The 25305-nt window shown below is 42.0% G+C and overlaps 1 protein-coding gene across 3 annotated transcripts; it reads left to right on the forward strand.

The window, feature by feature from the left end:
• Positions 1–1228: 1228 nt before the first annotated feature.
• Positions 1229–25059, forward strand: LOC115111474 (ral guanine nucleotide dissociation stimulator-like). Of its 3 annotated transcripts, none has more exons than XM_065011505.1 (18): positions 1229–1493; positions 14532–14836; positions 14954–15028; positions 15197–15390; positions 15551–15675; positions 15821–16036; positions 16135–16238; positions 16477–16561; positions 18082–18159; positions 18357–18443; positions 18543–18575; positions 18687–18808; positions 18897–18992; positions 19138–19342; positions 20698–20772; positions 21514–21765; positions 21942–22056; positions 22258–25059. In XM_065011505.1, the coding sequence occupies exons 1-18, from the start codon at positions 1398–1400 to the stop codon at positions 22431–22433; spliced, it is 2439 nt and encodes an 812-aa protein (XP_064867577.1). In that variant the 5' UTR covers positions 1229–1397; the 3' UTR covers positions 22434–25059. The 3 variants fall into 3 exon arrangements, with proteins under 3 accessions (XP_064867577.1, XP_064867576.1, XP_064867575.1); XM_065011504.1 differs by lacking the exon at positions 1229–1493 and adding an exon at positions 3414–3568; XM_065011503.1 differs by lacking the exon at positions 1229–1493 and adding an exon at positions 7989–8375.
• Positions 25060–25305: the final 246 nt, after the last annotated feature.

A 25305-nucleotide genomic window follows, 5' to 3' on the forward strand; every position in this document is an offset into this window, starting at 1 on the left:
CTGTCCTGGCTCTGGCAGTGAGGCAAGACTCGCATGCATGCAGCCATCGCATTGGCCACACGATTTAGCCCTATGAGGGGACATATTTGCCTTACAGTTTCCCTGACAACTACTATTCTACATTATGCAGGCAGTGTGGGACAGCCACTGCATCTGAAAACAGTTTGCAGTGTCTCAACCCTCATTCTATTGAACATAGAGGACACATACTCGTTTCACTGCCCACTTATCTGTCTACCTATAGCCAATGTTAAATTGCACCCAATCTACGAATTAGGGTTTGATTTGGTTTAGATTACAAATTGGTCTCTTCTCACTTCTCTGAATGAGCATTGTACGATAGTACTACATGTAGATGCTTTTGAAACTTACATTTCACAACAGCTACTGTGAATCACTCTTGTAAATTATGAAACAGGGTGTTTTAAATCAAAATGTACCAAGTCTATACTTTCTTTTTTCATGGGAGAAACAAGTTATTTGTCTAATTTTGTAAAAAGCGACTTTAGTCTTTAGCCATTTGAGCTAAAAGCTGTGTGACCTAAATGCAGTATCATGTCTGATTCATTTGAGTTCAGCTCTCTGTTTGAAGTCCTAGTGAGCTACTAGAGAGGGTAGCTGGGGCATTAACAGGAGCAGTACTTCATGCAGAAAGATGTGTGGACTGAGTGTGGACACATTGCACCTCTAATGTATCACTTTCAGCCAAACAAACACTTATAATTTTGCCTTGACAGCAGCCGACATAGCGACATGGATTTGCCCCAGAGCTATTTTCTCTTGTTTTACCTGGATTTGTTGTTTTTTCAGCACCTCTCTTTACACAACGCAGCCTTGCTTCCAGTGTTAACATTGACTACACTGCAGCACAGTCAGAGAAGAGAGGGAAATGAGCATACCTGCTGCATTTCACATTACTTTTTCTCTCTGCTGTCTGCATACTTCTGTAGGCTGTGGTCCGTGTGAAAAGGTGTGCGAACAACATTACAATGCTACTGAGGAAGGAAAATCAGCCACTAATGTTTGAATGTGCTGCTGAATGCTGAGGGGTTCTACCTACAGCAGGATGAAATAGAAGAAAGTGGCTTGGGCAGCTGCTGAGAACACAGACAGTCCCTTGTGAGAAACACTCTGTGGAGCTGAAAAGAGAGTGAGAGGGGGAGGGAAAGCGAGAGAGAGGGAGAGAGAGAGGCTAGAAGAAGCAGATGAGGGAGAGGAGGGGTTCCTTCCAGTCTGCAGTGGTGGTGTTTCTGTCAGCAGCAGCCCGAAGTTCCCGTTTGTTTGTGTGTGTATGTCATTGATGCAGAGTGAGAGTTAAAGCGAAAGGGAGAGTAGCGATCTGTTGCTACAGGAGCCTCTACCCTCTGTGTTCTGTCTCTGGGAGTGAAATTAGCAGCATGGAGACCAAGTCCCTCTCCAGCTTTCACAAAGCCCTGGCTCAGCCAGTCAAGATGTGTATGTTTGATTTCCCTGTAAACATACTGGATGATCTGGTAAGAAAGAGCTCATCTGTTGTAATTTGAGGCAGTCGCAGTCTCTTTGGCTGTGTGTGTGTGTGTGTGTGTGTGTGTGTGTGTGTGTGTGTGTGTGTGTGTGTGTGTGTGTGTGTGTTTATGAGTGAGAGAGAGGGTTGTGATTGAGAGAGAGGACTTGTTTGTATGCTACAGTATGCTACCACCGGAGTGGGGGTTCAGCTGTTCAGTGTGTCTGGCACACATTCACAGTATAGTTAGGCAACCATTCCCCTGTGATGTCATTCACTTCTGCTTTTTTTCTCACACATGTTTGATCATGCCCACTGTTGAATGTGGATGTGTTTTTATTGCTTATTACATAGCTATGAATATGGTAATACTTGCTGATGGTTTGGTGTTGTTGTTATTCACTGAGTTTGGAAATAGACTATGTGATCTGGTCTCTAGTTCCTTCTGACTGTGACAGGTGCATCTCTGTGTGTTTCATTGTGACAGCTGTTTTGCTCTAACTGTACTCTTCTTACTCACACCCTCATACACTTAATGATAGAGGAACTTGTTTTTGTTGTACTAGGTCCCTGTGGTAGCTGCTGGTCTAGGATGTATTTACAATTACCTGTTGAACAAATTGGAAAACAGAATCATTGCACTGGGGGTATTTTAAAGAAAAATGTTGTGTTCCCTCTGGCAGTCTTAAAAATGTTTGGTGTAGTATTTCTAAATGAAAAAATGGGCACGAAAATTAGTAATTTCTTGTTGAATGACAACAAAGACTTTCCTGAAGGATCTCTACTGTTGACCAATCATCGACGAAGGGGCGTAGACTTCAGCTAACGACCTCGGCTTGCCTCAAGAATTGTTGTGTGCCTGAACAACCGGGGAAAAAACGTACCAAAGTCCAAAACAAACAAATATCACAAAAGTCGTCATAATATATGCACAAACTCTTCTGAACTGTTTCGGCTGTGAAGCATGCCGACACCCCAAACCATGTCAGAAAGACCATGTTTCCCCTGCTATTAGATAGGCTGTCTCCTCAAGGTATTGTTAAACTGCCTAAGAGTGATTGCTTTTGGTATTGTAAAATGATTTTTAAATGCAAAGACCTGAGCTAGGAGTGCCTCAGAATGGGCTAGCAGCTGCTTGGTTCGCAGGAGTTATTTCACTGTGTTTGAATGGAAGGTTTCTTTAGGAGCCGCCTCTCCGTCTGTCAGGGGGAAGTTCCTCTAAGAGCTATATCGATGTGACTTTGTGGACTTTTTTGTTCAGCTTGTTCAGCTTCTAGTTCACATAACGCCCCATAAAACTAGGCTCTGTAACCTTTACCAGAGATTCACCACAAAAACACCTGTAACCTATAGTTCGAACGATACGTACTCCACCATAAAGAAGCTGTACGTACTTGTGTTGGTAGTGGCACTACTTGGTTTAACTTTTGGTTTAACTGCTTATGCTGACCATTTTTGCATTCGTTTTAGCTGAAATCTAACATGTCTACATTCGTCAATCCATTAGTTGATTTTCTGATGCAAATATAGAATTGGCATAATCATATTTTGTTAGGCCTAATAGCTTTTGTATACATTTTGCCTCACAAATGAGTGAGTCACAACGTTAGTTGAATGGGAATACCCCTGGGAAATCCAGGGTAACATGATGCCAGTGATTTCATTTTCTGTTCAGAGAAGAAAAGTGCAACGTTTGTTAAGGTTTGTGCAGTTGAACATAGGGACAGTGTATTCACTCTTACAAGCTATTAACAGGCTTTTTGGAATCCCTATTATTTTTGAGTAGAAGTTAATGTTTTATTGTTCTGTGCGTGTTGACCCAGCTGTTTAAGTAAACACCCACTGGGGTGGGCCTGAAGTGGTCACCCAATCTGTGACTGGGGTGGGGAGCGAGGGGAGGGTGAACTCTGAGCCCTGCTCATCCCGGTCCGGTTTCATCTCCAGTGTTATCTCCTGGTTCTGAGGGAAGCAGTGATGTGGGCTCAGTGGACCTGTGGACTGCTGAGGAGTGGAGGCTGCTGTAGGACTCAGTCTATGTGCCAGGCTGCCTTCATTACTGTGAGACACAGAGAGGTAGACAGACAGGTAGGCATCAACTCTGATACACTTAATATTACGCCGGGAAATGTGAGTTTCTTTGATATCTGATCTTTTTTTACTTAGCTTCTTTTAGCATGTTATACATGCTTTTAGTGAGCTTGAGCATGTGTGTGTGTGTTCCTCACATTTGACAGTGGCATATTATCCAATAGCTTGGCTTTGTTGACTCTATTCTACAGTGTCTTCAGAAAGTATTCACACCTTGACTTTTTCCACATTTTGTTGTGTTACAGCCTGCATTTGAAATGGATTAAATTGAGATTTTGTGTCACTGGACTACACACAATACCCCATAATTTCAAAGTGGAATTATTTTGGGGGGGATTTCACCATGAGGCCAATGGTGACTTTAAAACAGTTACAGAGTTTAATGGACAACATAGTTACTCCACAATACTAACCTAACTGACAGAGTGAAAAGAAGAAAGAATAAAACATATTCCAAAACATGCATTCTGTTTACAATAAGGCACTAAAGGATAACTGCAAAAAAATTAACATTATGTTCTGAATACAAAGCATTATGTTTGGGGCAAATCCAAAATAACACATCACTGAGTACCACTCTTCATATTTTCAAGCATGGTGGTGGCTGCATCATGTTATGGGTATGCTTGTCATCGACTACAAAACATTTTTAGGCTAAAAAGAAGCGAAATAGAGCTAAGCACAGGCAAAATCCTAGAGAAAAACCTGGTTTAGTCTGCTTTCCAACAGACACTGGGAGACAAATTCACCTTTCAGCAGGACAATAACCTAAAACACAAGGTGAAATACACTGGAGTTACTTACCAAGACGACATTGAATGTTCCTGAGTGTTGATTTAAATCAGCTTGAAAATCTATTGCAAGACTTGAAAATGGATGTCTAGCAATGATAAACAACCAACTTGACAGAGCTTGAAGAATTTTTTAAAGAATAATGTGCAAATATTATACAATCCAGGTGTGCAAAGCTCTTAGAGACTTACCCAGAAAGACTCACAACTGTAATCACTGCCAAAGGTGATTCTAACGTGTATTGATTGACTTAGGGGTGTGAATACTTATAAATGAGATATTTAATTTTAATTTTCAATAAATCTGTGAAAAATTCTACAAATATATTTTTACTTGTTGTTATGTGGTTTTGTGTGTAAGTGGGTGAGAAAAAAACATATATTTAATCAATTTTGAATTCAGGCTGTAACATATCAAAATGTGTAATAAGTCAAGGGGTATGAATACTTTCTGAAGGCACTGTAAGTCCGATATGCTCATACTTCTGTATTTTGCAGTTATAGGTTACAGATAGTACAATTGCACAACCTGAGGTGAGCCCAGTGGCCAAAAACACAATGACAAGTGTCATAAAAAGGTTAAGGCCGGGGTCTCCTCATTTAACTCACACAGAGAATTGTTGTGATCAACTAGCATTATTTTTCTTTCTTCTGAATAGCTTGCACATGATTCATGGTTAAAACAGTCTGTCTGGTAATATAAAGGCCTGTTGTTATATGGTGAGATCTGTCTCTCTGGGTCTGTTAGCTCACAGGGGCTTGTCATGAGACGAGCGGTCAAGGACTGAACTCATGTAACACTGACCTGAGACTGAAAACACCATGGCCTGTGTTGCCGCCTGGCCCTGACCCACTATGGCAGAGGTCTGAAGCTGCGGATCTTAGAATTATCAACAACAGGGCAATTCCACAGTAACAGATTGATGCTGAGCCAAATAATTTTCACATTAAAATCTATACCAATCAAAACCCAATGATTACGAAGTTAAATAAACCATCAAATTATGTGCACAATGACAACTTTTTAAGAATTTTGCACTGAACATTTGACAAAAACACATTTACATAAAGAACAGTGCAGATTGACGTTTTTTTGCTGTTTGTGACATCATTCTGTTACCGTGGAATTGCCCAACAGCAATTTGATGAGCAGCAGATTGCAGCAAAATCATTAAAGTTTCCTAATCAACAGATACCACCATGTAGATTTGCTGATGACAATGCATGCTTTTCAAGGTGGATTAATTTATGCTTGGTGATTCTTGTTGAATTATGGATAATGGGAACCTTTTTGTCATGGCAACCTCGGGAATTGTGGTCACTGGGTTGAGTGTGTTGGTTGGCTAAAAATGTCAGAAAACTTGTGATTTCAATTAAGGTAAAGTGTGCTGCCTGTATTATGCAATGTTTGTGTGTTTTGTATGTGTGCATGCATGTGTGGATGAAGTCCCTCCTGAGAGAGTAGTAAAGCATGTTGGGATATTTGCCAGAGCCATAGTAGAACAACACTGCTATTTGTTGATTCCAGAAGGAAGCCTGACAGATGGAATAGGGTGGACTGTTGTTAAATCATTGCAGGGCAAAAGGTAGCAGAGTAATTACATTGCATTGATTGCAACCAACTGCTTGCACCTACAGGCTGACAACTTTCCATTTCCATCTCTCTCTCTCTCTCTGTCTTTCTGTATCTCCTCATCCCATACAGCTGTTCAGGGAGAGATTTGTGAATTTGAAGCGTAGCAGCACTGGTAATCTGTATTTTGTGCTGCTGAATGCTGGGAAAGGGGAGAAAATGTGGACTCAGGAATGTATTGGGGAAAACACCCCCTGTTGTTGAAGCAGATGCGAATGAACCAATTCACATTCACACCTGTTTTTCTTTTTATATTGTTGAATATTGTATTTTGCAATGTCTTGTAGTAAAGCTTGGTTCTCAAGAAGTTCCAAGTGTGTTCCAATTCTGACCAGTAGAGGGGAGTGTCACTCAAGAGAAATACCAGCAAAATGGTCTGTTCAGTCAATGTTGGAGATGACATGGACACTCATCCACAGAATACAAGAGGCACAAATAACACCAATGATACCATTCCTTTGAACTGCAAACGTATTATCCTTGTGATATAAGCAGGTGTTTTCAAAAATGCGAAAAGTATTGAATGCTATAGTTGATGCCTCACCTCCTTCAAAAATGGCCGTTTTGCCTTTATACAGATTACACTTCTCATTTCCGACTAATTGAAAATTAAACGTATTTTAAAGTATCTCCATTTCTTAAACAAGCCATACAAAGCTGGTTACAATTTCAATTTAATCCTCAAGAAAATATAGAACAAATATTACAACAAATATTATGCTTAAACTCCAATATATTGATTTATAAAATAAACATATATATTTTTAATGGTATTGTATTTATTAAAGATATTATTAATAGAAATGGTGCAGTTATGTCACAGACACTGTATTTTTGTTCAGTGTATATGGGAATGTCTGCTCAATCCAAAATGACAACCAACTGATTGCAGAATTACCACATAAATGGCGGAGGGAAGTGGAAGAAGAAGGTAGAGAACTTGTCTGCCATATATTAAATATATCAATTGGCTGAAATGGATTGGCATAAATAGAAAAATATAGAGATTTTCGATTCCGTGGCACATGGTATATGAACTGATACAAATAGTTTCGACACTTCCGAGTTTTTCCATTTCAAATATTATACAACATTCTTGCCACCAACCAACAGAATGCATATACGGGGCATACAACAATCTCAGCTCTGTAGATTTTGCTGCGAAGAGACAGAATCACTAAATAATTTATTCTGGTAATGCCCCTATGTAGCTTGTTTCTGGTCACAGGTTCAGGAATGGTTAAAAAACATTCACTTAAAATGAACCTTACAAACAGTGTTGGGGGATTTGGAAAGCCATAGTCAATCGATCAATAATATAATAACACTCGTTGGAAAGGTTTTCATCTTTAGCTCACAATCGGTGGATACTATGCGATTAGAAAGGTTCAAAATGAATGTACCACGTCACAATTCAAAATATATGGCACATGGAAACCAAACGAGGGCGGTCTACGGTGATGGGTGGGATGGGCTGAGAGTGGCTGAGGAGTGGGATTAAAGAGCTCGTGTTCGGTCATGTTTATTGGTATGTGTTTGCTGTATATATATATATATATACGTATATTATACGTTTATATTATAATACCCCAGTATATATTATAATACCCCAGCGCTAAATTAAGTTATGCTGTTCTACTCACTAATTCCCAGGGAATTGCCCTCACTGTGGTTCTCTGACTATGGTCCATCCAATTGTAACACGGATGCGTTTTTTTATTCATTATATTTATTTATAAGGTTTTAGTGGATTATAGCCTACGCTTTGTTTTTTTCTATCCTTTTTCTGTTTCTACTGAGGTGATGTCTATAATACATCTTGCCTGTATGGATATCTGGATTGGAAACATTTTAACAGGACCAATATTTCAGTCTTGAATATACCTTATCTGGAAACGGTTTCCACGGCGACCTCATAGTAATAACATTCACAGAGGGACGGGTACCGTCAGAAAGGAGGAGCTATGAGTAACATTCCGCAATGAGTCATGAATTTCTAAATACAGTAGGTCGAGGCGCCTGCCTTTAGCAGTCTACAGTAGCCAGCGTCGTCTCTGTACTTCACTTTTTACTGTGTGGTCCTCTGGTAAAATGAAATGTATTGTAGCCTATCATCAGACGTAACTATGGATGTACGACAAAGAAAGGTTGTCACATCTATTGACTGCGGTAATCGTATCCGTTACTAATGGTCCGCTTTATGGGGATGTGCTCTGATGCGCAAAGCATCAAATCGGGATTCCTCGATGAGATGTTCGATGCTGGAACATGGAAGGTGCGCAATATTTGGGATGGGGTAAAGCTGGAGGTTGGCGAGGACGAAAGCCCCGTGGTCCTTAACAGTTTTACACATTTGGACCCTGACCTACCACTATTTGAGGTAAGTTGGGGAACTGTGCGTAAATAATTCTCCATCAATACCGAGACAATATTTTAATCTTATGTCCTATAGCTAGTGTGTCACTATACTGAACATTTGGTGTGATAGTTGCCTCGTGATTTGTGTCTTATTAAAATGTATAGAATTTAGGCCTGCTGAAGTTCATAGTGATGTGGCAGAGTTTTCCTATGGTTGGTATCATGCTTTCTAGAAATATGTCCGGAGTGTCCTGTAGCCTACTACCCATTGCATAAGGACACATTTCAATTCTCTAGGAAGGTCCAAATAGTGGAATATGTTGGTTTACATAATGCCTCCTTCCATCACATGGAATCAGACGAGGGCAAGAGTGTAGTTGATACAGTGACTTTGAATGTTGGAAAAGTAAGTAAGTGAGTTGATATTGGCTTGGCTATTCGGTTAGTTGTTACATCAGATCAAGATTTGCCAGGCAAAACATCGGTAATTCTGGGAAAGTGTATTCTTATGCACACCCTGTCTGTGTATGTGTGTGTGTTTTCAATAACACCACTGTCTGTGTATGTGTGTGTGTTTTCAATAACACCACTGTCTGTGTATGTGTGTGTGTTTTCAATAACACCACTGTCTGTGTATGTGTGTGTGTTTTCAATAACACCACTGTCTGTGTATGTGTGTGTGTTTTCAATAACACCCTGTCTGTGTATGTGTGTGTGTTTTCAATAACACCCTGTCTGTGTATGTGTGTGTGTTTTCAATAACACCCTGTCTGTGTATGTGTGTGTGTTTTCAATAACACCACTGTCTGGCATGTTGTTTTAAATATGTTCAATAACCTTCTGAAGAATAAAATATGCCTTTATTTTCACCAAGCTTATGAAACTAAAGGCTGGAACTCAGATGATATGTTATTTTTTATAATATTTTTTTATTATTAAAGACAGTAGGTTTCCTTCATTTATACATGTCACATGCTTAGAGAGGGCAATTCAGGCTCCACTCCTACATTTCTCTCTCTCTCCTATAATCTAATCCTCTCTAGTAACACAATTACTTGATGCTTAATCCCCCTCTTTCATTGGGCTAGGAGCTGCCTCTACAATCACAGCCATTCTTCTCCTTCAGCTGAGAATGTATGGTGAATGTACAGTATTGGGATTCAATGGTTCAGTTGTGTATAAACAAACTCAGGACACTGCAATTAATGTGACACTTCAGCCAATGGCCATTGATCGCTTTATGGCCCCTGTAACCCCACCACAGTTATCCTTGAGCTGAAGCAGTAAGAGACTGTAGATATAGTATAATTTGGTCTATCTCAGTAGTGCTGTGTCACAGGCTTGTTGGCATAAGATTGATAGTGTTATGGTCACTCTGTCTTCTGGAAGGTTAAATGACTGGTAGTGGTACAACCAAGGGCAGGGAGGAGGATCCACCCTGTCATCACTATATACGTGTGTCCTTAGGCCCTATTCCGAAAGCCGTGATGCGTAGTCATCTAGCCAATATTGTCACGTATACTCCCTCTCCGGCCTCTAGGTCATCAGGCTGATGATTATCCCACACACCTGTCACCATCGTCTCGCGCACCTGCGCCTCATGACACTCACCTGGACTCCATCACCTCCTTGATTATCTTTCCTATATCTGTCACTCCCCTTGGTTCTTTCCTCAGGTGTTATTGACTCTGTTAGCATGTCGGTGTGTTTTTTGTGTTCATTTTATTTATTAAAACACTCACTCCCTGAACTTGCTTCCCGACTCTCAGCGCACTCGTTACAAATATACTGTTCTGATGATAAAGTACTGCACTCTATAGCTAATTGTTTATTTAGGGGCATGAGTTTATTAGGGCAATCCAAGAGATTAAACTGGTGTAACTGGCACAAATTCTCCTTGGTAAAATATGAAGGACCAAAAGCCTGTTCAGATCAAAAAGTCTTATTGTTAATCATGCAATAATGAAAATATTAGGAATTAAAGTGTATTTCCACATATGGGGTTGTGAGCCTATTGGACTTATTATTTTGTCAACCAAATATGTCAATAGCAAATCATACTCTCCCTCTAACTAGTGAATGACATACTTTGTTGTTGTTTTGTGTGTGTTTGGAAAAGGTCTAGAAATGTCTTGCTGATGTTAAGGAGACCTTTGTTTGTTGGATCTTGTCCCGAAGACTGCAGGCGGAGGCTTAACTGAGTCCTGTAACAAGAAACTGGAGGTGGATTTGTAGAAACAGACATAGAGGAGCTTTTGTTGTTGTAGATCATTAAAATGGAGACAGAAAGAAGAGCGAGGGATAGCGAGAAAGAGGGAGAGTGAGTGAGAGGGTGAGGAGCACTGAGGTTCAGGGAGGTTGAATGAGAGAAACAGACAGTGGGTGGAATGTTTCGGCCTGAAGCCTGGAAAATAACTTTATTCCAAATTCTCTAGACCTAATAATAACAAAGAAGTGGTAGTCTCGGACTTACTTGGTTTGTCTGACTACTCAAAATCTAAGTTTATTGGATACAGCTCCTGATCTAAATTCACATATAAAAAAATAACTCTTACAGTCAAAAGAGAATGTGGAAGTCAAGCAGATAATGCACTCTTGCATTCCTAATTACTAAAAGCTCAATCAGTTTACACTTGCATTACTAAGTGTTGTGCAAATCATAAATTGATGTCTATGGGACATTTTCTGCAAAGTTTGCGTATATTTTGGGTTTAAAGTTACAATTCTTCTCCAGATAAAGTGATCCTAAGCGGTTCATGATCTCATTGGCATTCTACAGTCGTTGTGTGTGAGAGGAAGCTGCTGCCTGTGCTAGAGGGCCACTGTTGGACTTCACTATTCTTTGTGTTGTGTACTCTATTTTGGAGCATCTCTTTCTGGTGGGGACTTCCTATGTGTCCTTCCCTGAACAGCTGGAGGAGACAGTGATTGTTATCAAACCAGTTGTGGATTGGCCAACAGTTTCCAAATAGCCAACACTACTGAAATACTATTATGAAAAGTAGATGGTTATAGCGATGCTATGCATTAGCTGTTATTGTGCCATGTGACATTGTCTATTCAGGCACATATATAGAACTGACCATCTCTCCGCTGATGACTGAAGGATGGATGTCTCTGTTGACACTAGCTCAGAGTCCAAAGATCGGTGCTTTGTTGATGTGGTCATTGTGGCAACAGCTTCTGTACATGCTATTCATAAGCCTTCTAACTGACTGAATCTAACACATGTTCCAGATAGATTATTTTTATGGATGGGATGTACAATACATAGATAAGACCATAAACATGCCCACTCATTGTTGACATGCTTTGATAGAGGAAGTTCCCCATAGAAGTTTTCATTCTGATGCAGTCTTGCACAAAAAGTGATCTTGTGAAACGGAACCCATTCAAATGTTGCAGTTGTTGTGGTTACGGAGACGTCCTCAGCCAGTCCATTACAGGCTAGTTTTTTGTTCCTTCGTTTTTGACGGACTTTCCAGTTGGATTTCGCTTTCTGATAAACTGCATGACTTATTGGACTTTAGTTCTTCCTCGCGTGAGGCTCCTTTCCTTTCTTCCCTATAGGGATTTCCCACTATTGTCTAGTATCTCGCTTAATCATCACTCTCTCATGAAAGCGCAGTACCTGTTTGTCAATGTCTTGGTTTTTATTTTCATAATAAGGAAGGTTATTTATTAGAATGTATGGTGCCACTCTATTAGTGCTCAAGTACAACACTTGATAAAATCACCTTAAGATCCAACACTTAATAAAACATCTACCCAAGTAGCCCTATCAACACTTGATAAAATCACCTTAAGATCCAACACTTAATAAAACATCTACTCAAGTAGGCCTATCAACACTTGATAAAATCACCTTAAGATCTAACACTTAATAAAACATCTACCCAAGTAGCCCTATCAACGCTTGATAAAATCACCTTAAGATCTAACACTTAATAAAACATCTACCCAAGTAGCCCTATCAACGCTTGATAAAATCACCTTAAGATCCAACACTTAATAAAACATCTACCCAAGTAGGCCTATCAACACTTGATAAAATCACCTTAAGATCCAACATTTAATAAAACATCTACTCAAGTAGGCCTATCAACACTTGATAAAATCACCTTAAGATCTAACACTTAATAAAACATCTACCCAAGTAGCCCTATCAACGCTTGATAAAATCACCTTAAGATCCAACACTTAATAAAACATCTACCCAAGTAGCCCTATCAACGCTTGATAAAATCACCTTAAGATCTAACACTTAATAAAACATCTACTCAAGTAAAATTTCAACACTTGATAAAATCATCATATGATTTAGTCGAGTACTCACAAAATATTAACCAGAATAATAAAAGTCTGTCAACAAGATGGTTGGTGACAAAGTTTACCTGAATCAAATGTTGTATATTGTATGTGTGTGTGTGTTTGTCGGTGTCTATTTTTCCGTGAGAACTACAGACACGTGGAATTAAGACCATGAAAGGCATACTACTATTGTGTATGTGTTACCAGGGCTCCACATGCAATCTGTCACGTTCTGACCATAGTTCTGTTATTTTATTCTTTGTTTTAGTATGGTCAGGGCGTGAGTTGGGGTGGGCAGTCTATGTGTGTTTTTCTATGTTGGGGTTTTGAGTTCAGCCTAGTACGGTTCTCAATCAGAGGCAGGTGTTGTTAGTTGTCTCTGATTGAGAATCATACTTAGGTAGCCTGGGTTTCACTTTTGAGTTGTGGGTGTTTGTTTCCGTGTGAGTGTTTGTTGCCACACGGTACTGTTTCGGTTTCGTTCATGTTCACGTTTATTGTTTTGTATTTCATAGTGTTCAGTTTATGTCTTAAAATAAACGTTATGGACACTTACCACGCTGCACATTGGTCCTCCGATCCTTCTCGCTACTCCTCCTCAGAAGAGGAGGAAGAATGCCGTTACACAATCTCTGTCTGATGACTAATCTATGATTCCGGCAGAGAGGGATATGACTGGTCAAGGCTTAATGGGGGAAGCCGTTCTCACTTGTATGTCTGTTTCCTGGCCCTATGCCCTGTTCCAGTTGGGTCTTTGGGAGTTCCCCCTGGTTTCCATGGTAACCTAGTCTCTGAAAGCCTCTGAGAGTTCCCTGACTTTCCACAGTTGTAAATAGGTCCTGTGTGGCATGGCCAGGCCACAGGCTGCCACAGGTCACCACAGTATACATTCACACACAGTCCAAATGTTATCTACAACCCTTTAATCGATATATAATTTTTTACATTTTTTATTCAAGACCTGGTGAATCTGAATAGGTCTGATTAGAGTTTTCTTAGGCCTTGTTCCATTAACATAGAGAGAGAAAGATTGTCCTTATGTCAAGAACAGGGCTGTGTTCCATTGGGTTTAGATTGATAGGCCAGCAGTATCTGTGTGCTCAGCTGATAAGGGCTACTCTCACTGTGAAGTCCAAGGTCTGTGTGCTCAGAGCCTGCTTTCAAACACAGCCATACAAACATGTTACAAATGATTTATAACCACGTACAGTAAACTCCTCTGTTCTAAAATAGAGTGTTAGTAATATAGCACTCAAACTGGATTTGAATCTCTGCCCAGCTCCATGGAAACCAAGCAAAACAGAGTGGCTGTGTGATTGAAGGTGAGAGTAGGCTATGACTAACAGCAAAAGTATTTTGGAGGTGCTGCTGTATATCTAGCTACCGAAAGGTTCTGATGAATAATGTGCTACAGATGCATAAGTAGGTGTATGACTGATGCCTGTGTCATGCTTGATTAGTGTACATACCACTACCGCACTGAGGAAGCCGCAGTCGTCAAACCGATGTTGTTTGGCTATCTGGGTCAAGTGCCTGGGATGCTCACTGTAAAGTCCTTGAAAATACCATTACTGTCCATATCATTCTGTGTTGGAGAGCTGGAGAAAAAATGAATGGTGACAACAACCAACAACCACAAACTGTTTGGTACAGCCCCCTCTTTCATTGAGGAAGCAGCTTGTGTTAATTCCTTGTTTGTAAAGCATGGGCTTTAGCCTGTGTTGTTGGGCTATGTATCTAGCAACCTCTGTTTGATGTAACAGTATTGTTATTCATAGCCACACATGTAGGGAGGGAGGGAAGGCCCGATTTTTGTATATGTTTTTCAGACAGACCATTACATCTCTTTGTCTTATTTTCCCTGTAGAACTCGACACAGGAGATCGGAGAGGAGGTGGAAGAGGGGGCAGTCTTCACCATCACCCTGAGGAAGGTACAGTTGCACCAGTCGGCCAGTAAGGGACAGCGATGGCTGGGTGTGGAGACAGACTCTGCTCTCAGCCTGTATGAGACATGTAAAATACGCACCATAAAGGCTGGTACGCTGGAGAGGCTGGTGGAATACATGGTGTCTGCGTTCAGGGGCAAGGACTCCACCTACGTCACCATCTTCCTCTGCACATACCGCTCCTTCGCCACCACCAAGCAGGTGCTGGACCTCCTACTCAACAGGTACAGAGAGGGCCGGGAAGATAGAACCGCACATACATGTGTACACACGTAAGCACATAAATACAAAAACACACTATACACAGTGTAATGCTGACAGATGTTTCCTTCATGTCTTAGGTATGCCAATCTACAGAACCAACCTGTGATAGATATACACAGACACACTCAGGATGACAGCACAGAGCTCAGAAAGTAAGCGTCTGGGGAGACCAGCATTATCAAACATGAAGATATGTTCGTTTTTGTGTGCACATTTCTTGTGCAGTGTACACACATGTACTGTACCATACACTCTTCCCTGTCTGTCATCTGCACGTCTCCTCATTCCCCGCCTCTTCCCTACTGGGTTGTGTCCTGCAGCACTGTGTCATCCATCCTGGGGGCGTGGCTGGACCAGTACTCAGAGGACTTCTGGAGCCCTCCACAGTATAGCTGTCTACACCACCTGATGTCCTACCTGCACCACCACTTCCCTGGCTCTGACCTGGAGCGCCGCGCACGCAACCTGCTGGCCCTCTTGCACCGCAGGCAGCAGTGTGAGCCCGACCTCGACGGTGAGAGCCAGGATAGGGTTCAACTGGGGCTTGTCTGTGTCTCAGTGATATCAGACATTATGGGGTTGCTGTTTATGCTTGAAGTGTTAAGGGCCTGTGCTGGACTATAGACAGTCCTTTAGGCAGTCTGATTATTAGCTCATCTGTGTTTTCTTTACAGTGGAGCACATTGGCTGTCCCTTCGCCATGCAGGAAGAGAGTGGCTTTGAAGACGAACTAACTGCCCTGAACTTTTTGTCCTTTGACCCCATCATGGTTGCCGAGCAGTTCACACTAATGGATGCGGTGAGCCCCCCCCCTATTTCAACAAACTGCTCGATTTCAAGTCATTTCAATTTTAGCTGCTCTTGCGGTGTGCTTTGTGCTCACCCTTACTCACCCTTACTCACCCTTACTCACCCTTACACCCTCCTCTGGCCTCCCCCTGTAGGATCTGTTCAAGAAGGTGGTCCCTTACCACTGCCTGGGGGGCATCTGGTCCCAGCGGGATAAGAAGGGGAAGGAACACCTGGCCCCCACCATTCGAGCCACAGTGGCCCAGTTCAACTGTGTCACCAACTGTGTCATCACCACCTGCTTGAGCAACCCCTGTCTGAAACCCACCCAGCGAGCCAGACTGGTGGAGCGCTGGATAGAGGTGGCCAGGGTAAGGCATCAGACCCACTCTCTGGGTCAATCACTCAGCAGTTAGTTTCAGTTGTGGATGATTGGTCATGCTGTTTTTCTCCTTTCTGTTGTGTTTAGGAATGTCGTATCCTCAAGAACTTCTCGTCCCTGCGAGCTATCCTCTCTGCCCTGCAGTGTAACTCTCTCCACCGACTCAAGAGGACATGGGATGAGGTGTCCAGGTGAGAGGCGATCAGTGACTGAGGCTTCGGTTTGGAGGGTTTACAATTGGATTATAAATTGGACCAGGGAGTTTTCATGGCCAGGTTACATGTTCAAGAAAAACATCATTAGTGTCGTGGGTCTTTGGTTGGGTTGATGGTAGAAGTGAACATTTCGTTGTTATTTGGAGGTCTTTTGCAGTGGTCGTTTATGTTTGTCTTGGCCCCTGAGATGTAAGGTTCACCTTTTGACCAACAGAGAGAATTTCCGCACCTTCCGTGAGCTGTCAGAGATCTTCTCAGATGACAACAACTACTCTCTAAGCCGAGAGCTGCTGGTCAAGGTGGGTCAATGAACAGAGGGAAAAACCATACTCCTGAATGTAACTTACCTGGAATCTGTGTAATGGGTTTGTACAAACCTCTGTGGGCTGTTGTGTATGTGGTAGAATGTGTCTGTGTTTGTGTAAACCTTTTCCTCCTGCCCCATATGTGTAAATGGATGTGGAGACAATAGTTGGTACAAATGACCTACATGTCGTCCCACACGTTACTCTGTGTGTATGTGAGAATGTCCCTGTGTTAGTTTTGGCTTTTTCCACCTGCCTCTTATATTGAATGTGTTGAACTGGATTATGAAGACCATTGTGCGCATAATTGACCTGAATGTTACTCAGCGGCTAATAGATCTTTAAGATTTGAACTGCGTTTGAAAACAGGAAGAGGGTATGTGAAAAGTGGTTTTGAAAACTAGTAGTTGACAGGAAATATGGCTGGCTGACCCGTTACTGCTCTATAGACTCTCCTCTCGATCTATACAGCTGGGTCTCCATAGCAACCAGAACATAAATAGACAAGCTAGCTAACACCTTGTCTCCTCTCAGATGCGAGCTCATTCATCATTCATCATGAGTTGTACAACACAGTATAGAATCTTACCTCGTAGTGTTCTCTCTAAAATGTATGAGTGCAAGTATCAGTGTGAGTGTGGTTGGAGAGGACTTGATATGCGTAACCGCATGCCTGTAGAAGTGTGTCACCAGCAATGTAGGCTGTGGCAGTAGTCATGAATATTTTACTCATTCAACATGAGGCCCACTGCTTCTGTCAGGACTAGAGGCAGATCAGATTCCCTTTGATTAAGACCACATAGGATTAGAGAGCAGACAACATGTTTGGTTGTATTTGAATCCTCCAAGAGAAACATATTTAGTCTGCTCACCTGAATACATTCCTGCACAAAGAAATAGGAAGTTCCCTCGCCGTTACTCTTTAACTTGCAGCATATTCTTTCACTGGTTAAATAGTGAAATATGAATGCAAAAAGCAGAGGGTTTATCCAACAGGAATGGCTATCCACATTCCTAGGCTTTTAGACAGGTATTTGAATTGGCCCTAATATTGAAGCTTGGGGTTTTTGGCTATGAGTTGAGGAAACGTGCTTGCTCAGAGGGAATCCCAGCTGACGTTGTAGGCAGTTGGCAGGTACAGAAAAGAGCCCCACCCTGATGATGCATGAGTCTGTAAGGGAAATTCCAAGGTGTTGTCCCACTTACCTCCTTTCCTACATTCCACTAGTGGTTAATCTATCTGGGCCAGCCCAACCAGGCCTGTGTGGGATCGCAAACACTGGATAGGTTGGGTAAAGAATGCCCCTGTTTTGTATCATTCACAGAAACATTAGAGCTAACTCAGCTGTAACCCTTCCTGCACACTCTCATTCATACATTAGTGAATTAGTTTAGCCCTGTATGTCTACTCTTCTGAAAGTGTAATCATGGCCATTACTAGTTGTGTTTCAAACTAGTTTTTGCACTGTTCTAGGGATTGTTTTGTGAAACCAGATTATCCTCTCTCTCTGCAGGAGGGCACCTCCAAATTTGCCACACTGGAAATCAACCCTAAACGAGCACAGAGGAGACACCAACAGCAGAGAGACTTGGTGAGTCTTGATCTTTTTTGAGCTAAATAATTTATCATGAAATACCAACTTCAACCACTTTATGCCATGTATACTTGAGTGCTGTTATTGGGTTCATAGCGCCATCTAGTGGTGAAATGAGAGCATTGGTATTGCTCATGGAGCCCGTGGTCGCTGTGCTCTTACCAAACTTCTCTCTGACTATGTCTCTGTCATAGGGGGTGATGCAGGGGACCATTCCTTACCTGGGCACCTTCCTCACTGACCTGGTCATGATGGACACAGCTATGAAAGACTACACAGAGGTGAGAGTCTATCTCAATCTATCTCTGGATCATGTAGCCTCTTCAGTCTACTTGTTTAGTCTCTGTTCACATCTAATTATTATTTGTTCTCTATTCCAGAGTGGACTCATCAACTTTGAGAAGCGACGAAAGGTAAATTAAATTCTTACGTGCTACTGATAAATAGGTGTTGATAAACAGGGAGACATCGCCGGGAATTGTGGCTATGATTGGCTGGAGGCTCACCCCCCTTTCTCTCTACAGGAGTTTGAGGTGATAGCTCAGATTAAGCTGCTGCAGCTGGCATCCAACAACTACAGTTTCACCCAGGACAGCTTCTTCAGGGAGTGGTTCTCAGGAGTGGAGAGACTCAGTGAGGCAGAGAGGTGAGGAGAGATTTTTATGAAATGTAAATTAAAATAATGTAATGTATGGACATACAGTGTTGTTATTTCCATGCCTTTTTTCCCATAGCTACACTCTGTCCTGTGAGATTGAACCGCTGTCAGAGTCATCCTGCAATACTATCAGAGCCAAGAAAAACGTCGGCATCATGAAACGCTGGAGCGAGTAAGTCCCATATAACTTTTCACACTATGCCTATGTTTATTATAGTTGCAAATGAATAATAGTGTGTTTTTCACTGTGTACAGTTCATGATGTTTTTATGGGGCCCTGTTCGAATACGTCTCCATGTATTTCCCTTCTCCTCCAGTCGCCAGTTAACTGAGGCCAGCTGCAGCAGTGCAGGAAGCTCCCATTCCAAGTTGTTTGACCAGTCCCACATCAGACCGTACCAGAGAGGGGGAGGTGATAGTGGGGACACCCTCAGCGTCACCTCAGCCGGCTCCAGTGGCTCTGACCTGGAGGATGTCAACGCCAGCTTCCTGTCTGACTCACCAGATGCCCACGAGAGAAAGGTGAGAAGGAGGAAGGGCCAGGGTCACATGGGGGAGGAGAACACTCCCACCAGAGAAGCATCTCATCATGATTCATGCCACACACATCCACCTTGATTTTCTTTCTTCCTGAGATACTGAAATTCCTGCATCACTGCAGCAATTTCAATGCCTTCGAATTCATGTTGATGATAAGGGCCAAGTTGATGATAAGGGCCATGTTGATGATAAGGGCCATGTTGATGATAAGGGCCATGTTGATGATAAGGGCCATGTTGATGATAAGGGCCATGTTGATGATAAGGGCCATGTTGATGATAAGGGCCATGTTGATGATAAGGGCCAAGTTGATGATAAGGGCCATGTTGATGATAAGGGCCATGTTGATGATAAGGGCCATGTTGATGATAAGGGCCATGTTGATGATAAGGGCCATGTTGATGATAAGGGCCATGTTGATGATAAGGGCCATGTTGATGATAAGGGCCATGTTGATGATAAGGGCCATGTTGATGATAGGGCCATGTTGAGGGCCATGTTGATGATAAGTTGGCCATGTTGATGATAAGGGCCATGTTGATGATAAGGGCCATGTTGATGATAAGGGCCATGTTGATGATAAGGGCCATGTTGATGATAAGGGCCATGTTGATGATAAGGGCCATGTTGATGATAAGGGCCATGTTGATGATAAGGGCCATGTTGATGATAAGGGCCATGTTGATGATAAGGGCCATGTTGATGATAAGGGCCATGTTGATGATAAGGGCCATGTTGATGATAAGGGCCATGTTGATGATAAGGGCCATGTTGATGATAAGGGCCATGTTGATGATAAGGGGCCATGTTGATGATAAGGGCCATGTTGATGATAAGGGCCAAGTTGATGATAAGGGCCATGGTGATGATAAGGGCCATGTTGATGATAAGGGCCATGTTGATGATAAGGGCCATGGTGATGATAAGGGCCATGGTGATGATAAGGGCCATGTTGATGATAAGGGCCAAGTTGATGATAAGGGCCATGGTGATGATAAGGGCCAAGTTGATGATAAGGGCCATGGTGATGATAAGGGCCAAGTTGATGATAAGGGCCATGGTGATGATAAGGGCCAAGTTGATGATAAGGGCCATGTTGATGATAAGGGCCATGTTGATGATAAGGGCCATGTTGATGATAAGGGCCATGTTGATGATAAGGGCCATGTTGATGATAAGGGCCATGGTGATGATAAGGGTCATGTTGATGATAAGGGCCATGTTGATGATAAGGGCCATGTTGATGATAAGGGCCATGTGAATTGATACTGACCCGTGTATTTACTTTTCCTACCTGTCTGACTTGTGGCTGACTGTGGCTCTGATTCCCTCTATAGACCTCTACATCCTCAGTAAAACATTCCGTCTCTGCTTTGGGGAAAGAAAGCCAGACTCCTGATCCCAACTCCACGGTACTTTCACTCACTAGCCTTCTCTTTCCATCTCTCTCATCACTGGGGTTTTTCTTCTGTTCTAACTGTCTCTCTCACTACTTTCCCTCTCCCAGTCCCAGAATATCACTGGCCTTCTCTTTCTATCTCTCTCATCACTGGGGTTTTTCTTCTGTTCTAACTGTCTCTCTCACTACATTCTCTCTCCCAGTCCCAGAATATCACTGGCCTTCTCTTTCCATCTCTCTCATCACTGGGGTTTTTCTTCTGTTCTAACTGTCTCTCTCACTACTTTCCCTCTCCCAGTCCCAGAATATCACTGGCCTTCTCTTTCCATCTCTCTCATCACTGGGGTTTTTCTTCTGTTCTAACTGTCTCTCTCACTACTTTCCCTCTCCCAGTCCCAGAATATCACTGGCCTTCTCTTTCCATCTCTCTCATCACTGGGGTTTTTCCCTCTCCCAGTCCCAGAATATCACTGGCCTTCTCTTTCCATCTCTCTCATCACTGGGTTTTTTCTTCTGTTCTAACTGTCTCTCTTCCTACATTCTCTCTCCCAGTCCCAGAATATTACTGGGGTTCTTACACTAATGCTGCACTCTCATCATATTACAAACCCTTTCTCATTCTCAAATTCATACTTATGAGTCTCATATACTGTCATATTCCACATTCTATTTGTTTATATCAGCAACAGAAGTTTGTTCTGTGGACTGTAAATGGTTGTAATCATTCTCTCTCTGTCTCTCTCTCTCGCTCTAGTTTTGGGAGTCCACATCCCTGTCTTCTCTAGACACCTCAGGGATGGGTTCGGGCTCCAGCAGCGCCTCGTCCTCCTCTGTGTCCTCCACCACTCCTCTCCCAGGTGCCTCCCGCTCCCACAAGCGCTCCGTCTCAGCCGTGTCCTGCTACTCTACACTCTCCCTGCCCCTCTACAACCAGCAGGTGGATGACTGCTGCATCATCAGAGTCAGCCTAGACGTGGACAACGGCAACATGTACAAGAGCATCCTGGTAAGACAGAGGAAGAGGAGGAGGAGAGAGCTTATATAGATTCATAGATTCTAAATGTAAATTGTTAGCAGTGGGCGGTTGATTCAATTAACAACGTCTGAGCCAGAGAAGAAGCAAATCAGGCAAATCAGTTTTAAATGTCAACAAAGAAAGGTATTCTTCATCTCCTGGTGCAGGTGACCAGTCAGGACAAGACACCAGCAGTCATCAGTAAAGCCATGGTGAAACACAACCTGGAGCGAGAGAAAACGGAGGACTATGAGTTGATGCAGAAAATCTCTGAAGAAAAAGGTAATATCATATGATAATTTTCCCCCAAAATATACATTTAATTTTCATTCAAATAGATTGTCATTAATAGTATATTAATGTGTTGTTCATACAACGGATTGACTCTAATCCATTAATCTTGTATAGTGTCCTAATTTATTAATTACTTAAATGAAAAACAAATGTTTTTACTAACAATATATACTTCTCCTCTCACCATAGAGCTGCGGATCCCAAACAATGCCAACGTTTTCTACGCCATGAACTCTACCGCCAACTATGACTTTGTGCTGAAGAAACGTGGCTTGTCCAAGAAAGGCCGGGCCAAGAGTGTAGCCAGCTCCACGCTGCCCCGCATGAAGCAGAAGGGCCTAAAAATCGCCAAAGGGATCTTCTGAGGACGAGTATCCCAGCTCTCTGTCAGTCTGATGGATTAAGGCCCTCTAAATCCACCTAAGCTAAAGGATCTAAGAACTACACTAGAGACGGGGCCCAGTGGAAAACAACAACAAATCATGTCTGCATGCATCACAAGCAGGCAGCAAAGCAGGAAAAGCAATTACCGGTATCAGACTGATGTCTTCATGGCTCAGGCCTTGATGAAGGGGAGCTTAACAATGTGCTGTCCCTAACCCTTCGTGCCTAAGTTTGTGTCAGTGGTGTTTACAAAGGGAATATTATAGAGAGTGTATAGCGTACATATAGCCACGTTATAAACTCTCTCTAACTGTGTGGTGATTAGAGTGGTGTTGGTAAATGTCGTACTGAGGAGCATAGAGGAAGGCACAGAGAACAATGGTGGCCAGATTTTTTAAGCCAAGTTAGTCTTGTGAGATAAAATACTTTTTCAAGAGAGACCTGGACAAAGAGACCTGATGTGCTATCCTGGTGGGGTACTGTGAATAGATGGAAAGGTGGTCCATTGTAAGTTTGAAGAGTTGAATGCAGATACTGCCATATTGAATATGGGTCAAGGTGTGTGATCATTTCAGAGAAAACAAGGTGTGAGGAGTGGACACTCTGTTAAGAGACATACATCTTGTTTTATTCAATTACAACCAGGACAAGGAAGAATGACATTGCAGTGGGGCTCGATATGCTCAATAGAAACATTTCAACGATTATGAAGGGTTGGTGTAAAACTAAAAATAGATAAACAGTGAGGAGTGATAGATATTTACAAAATACCCACACAGTATAATATCAGCATTACTTTGCAATGGACCTTTATGTTTGATGATGTTACCATTACAGTTAGGCTATTTGTTTGGTATTCTTTACTTTGCTATGCTGCTGCTAAATGTACATTTTATAAAAGATCAATAATTCACCTTATTTTTTTACAAACTTTTTGGGGGTGAGGACAGGCATGACGTTGGGACTCTCCGATGACGGCGTTGTATTGAGTATCACTAAGTGATTCAGGGGCTCCGATGACAGCATTTCATACCACCCGTCCCTACTGGACTATCTCTGTATGGAAAACAATGGTTTACATCTCTGTACTGACAGTGGGATAGTGGTATCATGTATAATCTGTAACTGCCAATGATTCTCCTTATGGCTGCCCAATGCCTGCTCCATGTATGCAAGAGGAGGTAACAGTCCTCGCCTCACAACAAAAAGCAGTGCACTAACCCACACCAGCTTCTTCTTACTTACAATCTTAAAGACAGAGTGAGAGTAATGACACAAACTCTGAGATCCTTACAAGCATGCCAGTGGTTGTTTTATGTCATGGAAAGTACAGACAAAAAGTAGTTTGTCATTTCACTGACATTACATGCCTTTATTGCTCAGTGCTGCATGCTGGTCCCAGCCCCTTTAAATGGCCTTTTAAAACTGTCCTTTCCATGATGACCATGATAGAACCATAGAGGTAGGGGAAAGCAATATGGTGGAAACTCCCCTGTGATGGGTACTATCCAGACCTCTTGTATGCATGGCGAGGAAGGGGCGGAGAAGAGGCTGTTCTTTTGGGACATACATAGCATAATGACTGGTTGTCTCTGCTGTGCTTTGTCACTGTAATTGGCTACTTACACTGTGAATGGGTCTTTGCCGATCACTCTGATTGGCTCCCTTCAATGCTGAACACTGTGAACACACACATTGGTCGTGTTCCTCTGCGCAAGACGTTGCATGCATCAATCAATGGTTGTGTGCCACATCATCGGCTGTGCAGTCGGGACCCAGATTGCTATAACATATGATTTGGTTTGCTGACACATAAAATACCCATCTAGGCGTTGTAAGATCTGTCATGCATCAGCAGCGTCTGAGCAGAGGAATCCATTATGACACAGTTAAATAGGAAAAGTCAACCTTGACAGAGAATGGATAGAGGTCCATGTAGTGGTAGAAATGTGTTCAGGGCATGGAGAAAAGGTGGCAACTGGTTTACCACTATATGTGCCAAAGAGATGAGGGGTCTGTCACTCTCAAAAGACAATGTTTGTTTCATTTCTCTATCACTTGAATTTTCTAGGGGAGTTTACCATTTCTGAGTGTTATGTTCTGAACACTACAACAACATTCTAAGAACCTCAGATACACTGTTCAAGCTTAGGTGGCAGTGCGGTTACTACTGGTTACCCTTGGAGAAACTGCACCACTTCCCTAAATAGTAACAGTCCTTTGGTTATTTTCAAAGAATGGGTTCAGTATAATTTATGCTTTACATAAGTGGCTGTGTTTACTACCACTTGACTGATTGTTTTGTGGTGTTATTCATAATTACTGGAGCTTGCTTTGTCGCCTTTACCATTATAACTGAGTTAAAACCTTTCTATGTGTTTGCAGTGTCTTGTCTCTCATGTTTTTCTATTCCTAATGAATTAACAGAACATTGAGATGTCATACTATATGGAATTGTCTTTGTTTATGTCTTTGTTGACCTTTGTTGGCATTATTTATTGGTTTGTACAGAAAGATTTTGTTATGTATATTATTTCCTCTTTTGTGTAATTATAGATTATTATATATTCATGTAAATACAAATAAACACTTAAGTTTACAAAAGTACTCATTTATTTAACGTTTTTGGTGTAATTTAGTTCAAGTGAGGTGAGAAGATGGCTCCTTAACCCCATGGTATTAACTTACAGCCTACACAATAAATGAAAGCAATAGAATAATATTCACAGGAAAGCATCTAAGATGATGAACATAATAGGCTACAGTATTTTATCAGTACTGGACTACGGAATTCTTTATGTCCTCTCTGGTGCTTCAGACTGGCCACGAAGGAAAGGAGACGAGCAAAGGAAG

The sequence above is a fragment of the Oncorhynchus nerka genome, linkage group LG27, assembly GCF_034236695.1.
Source record: "Oncorhynchus nerka isolate Pitt River linkage group LG27, Oner_Uvic_2.0, whole genome shotgun sequence".
NCBI classification, from domain to species: domain Eukaryota; kingdom Metazoa; phylum Chordata; class Actinopteri; order Salmoniformes; family Salmonidae; genus Oncorhynchus; species Oncorhynchus nerka.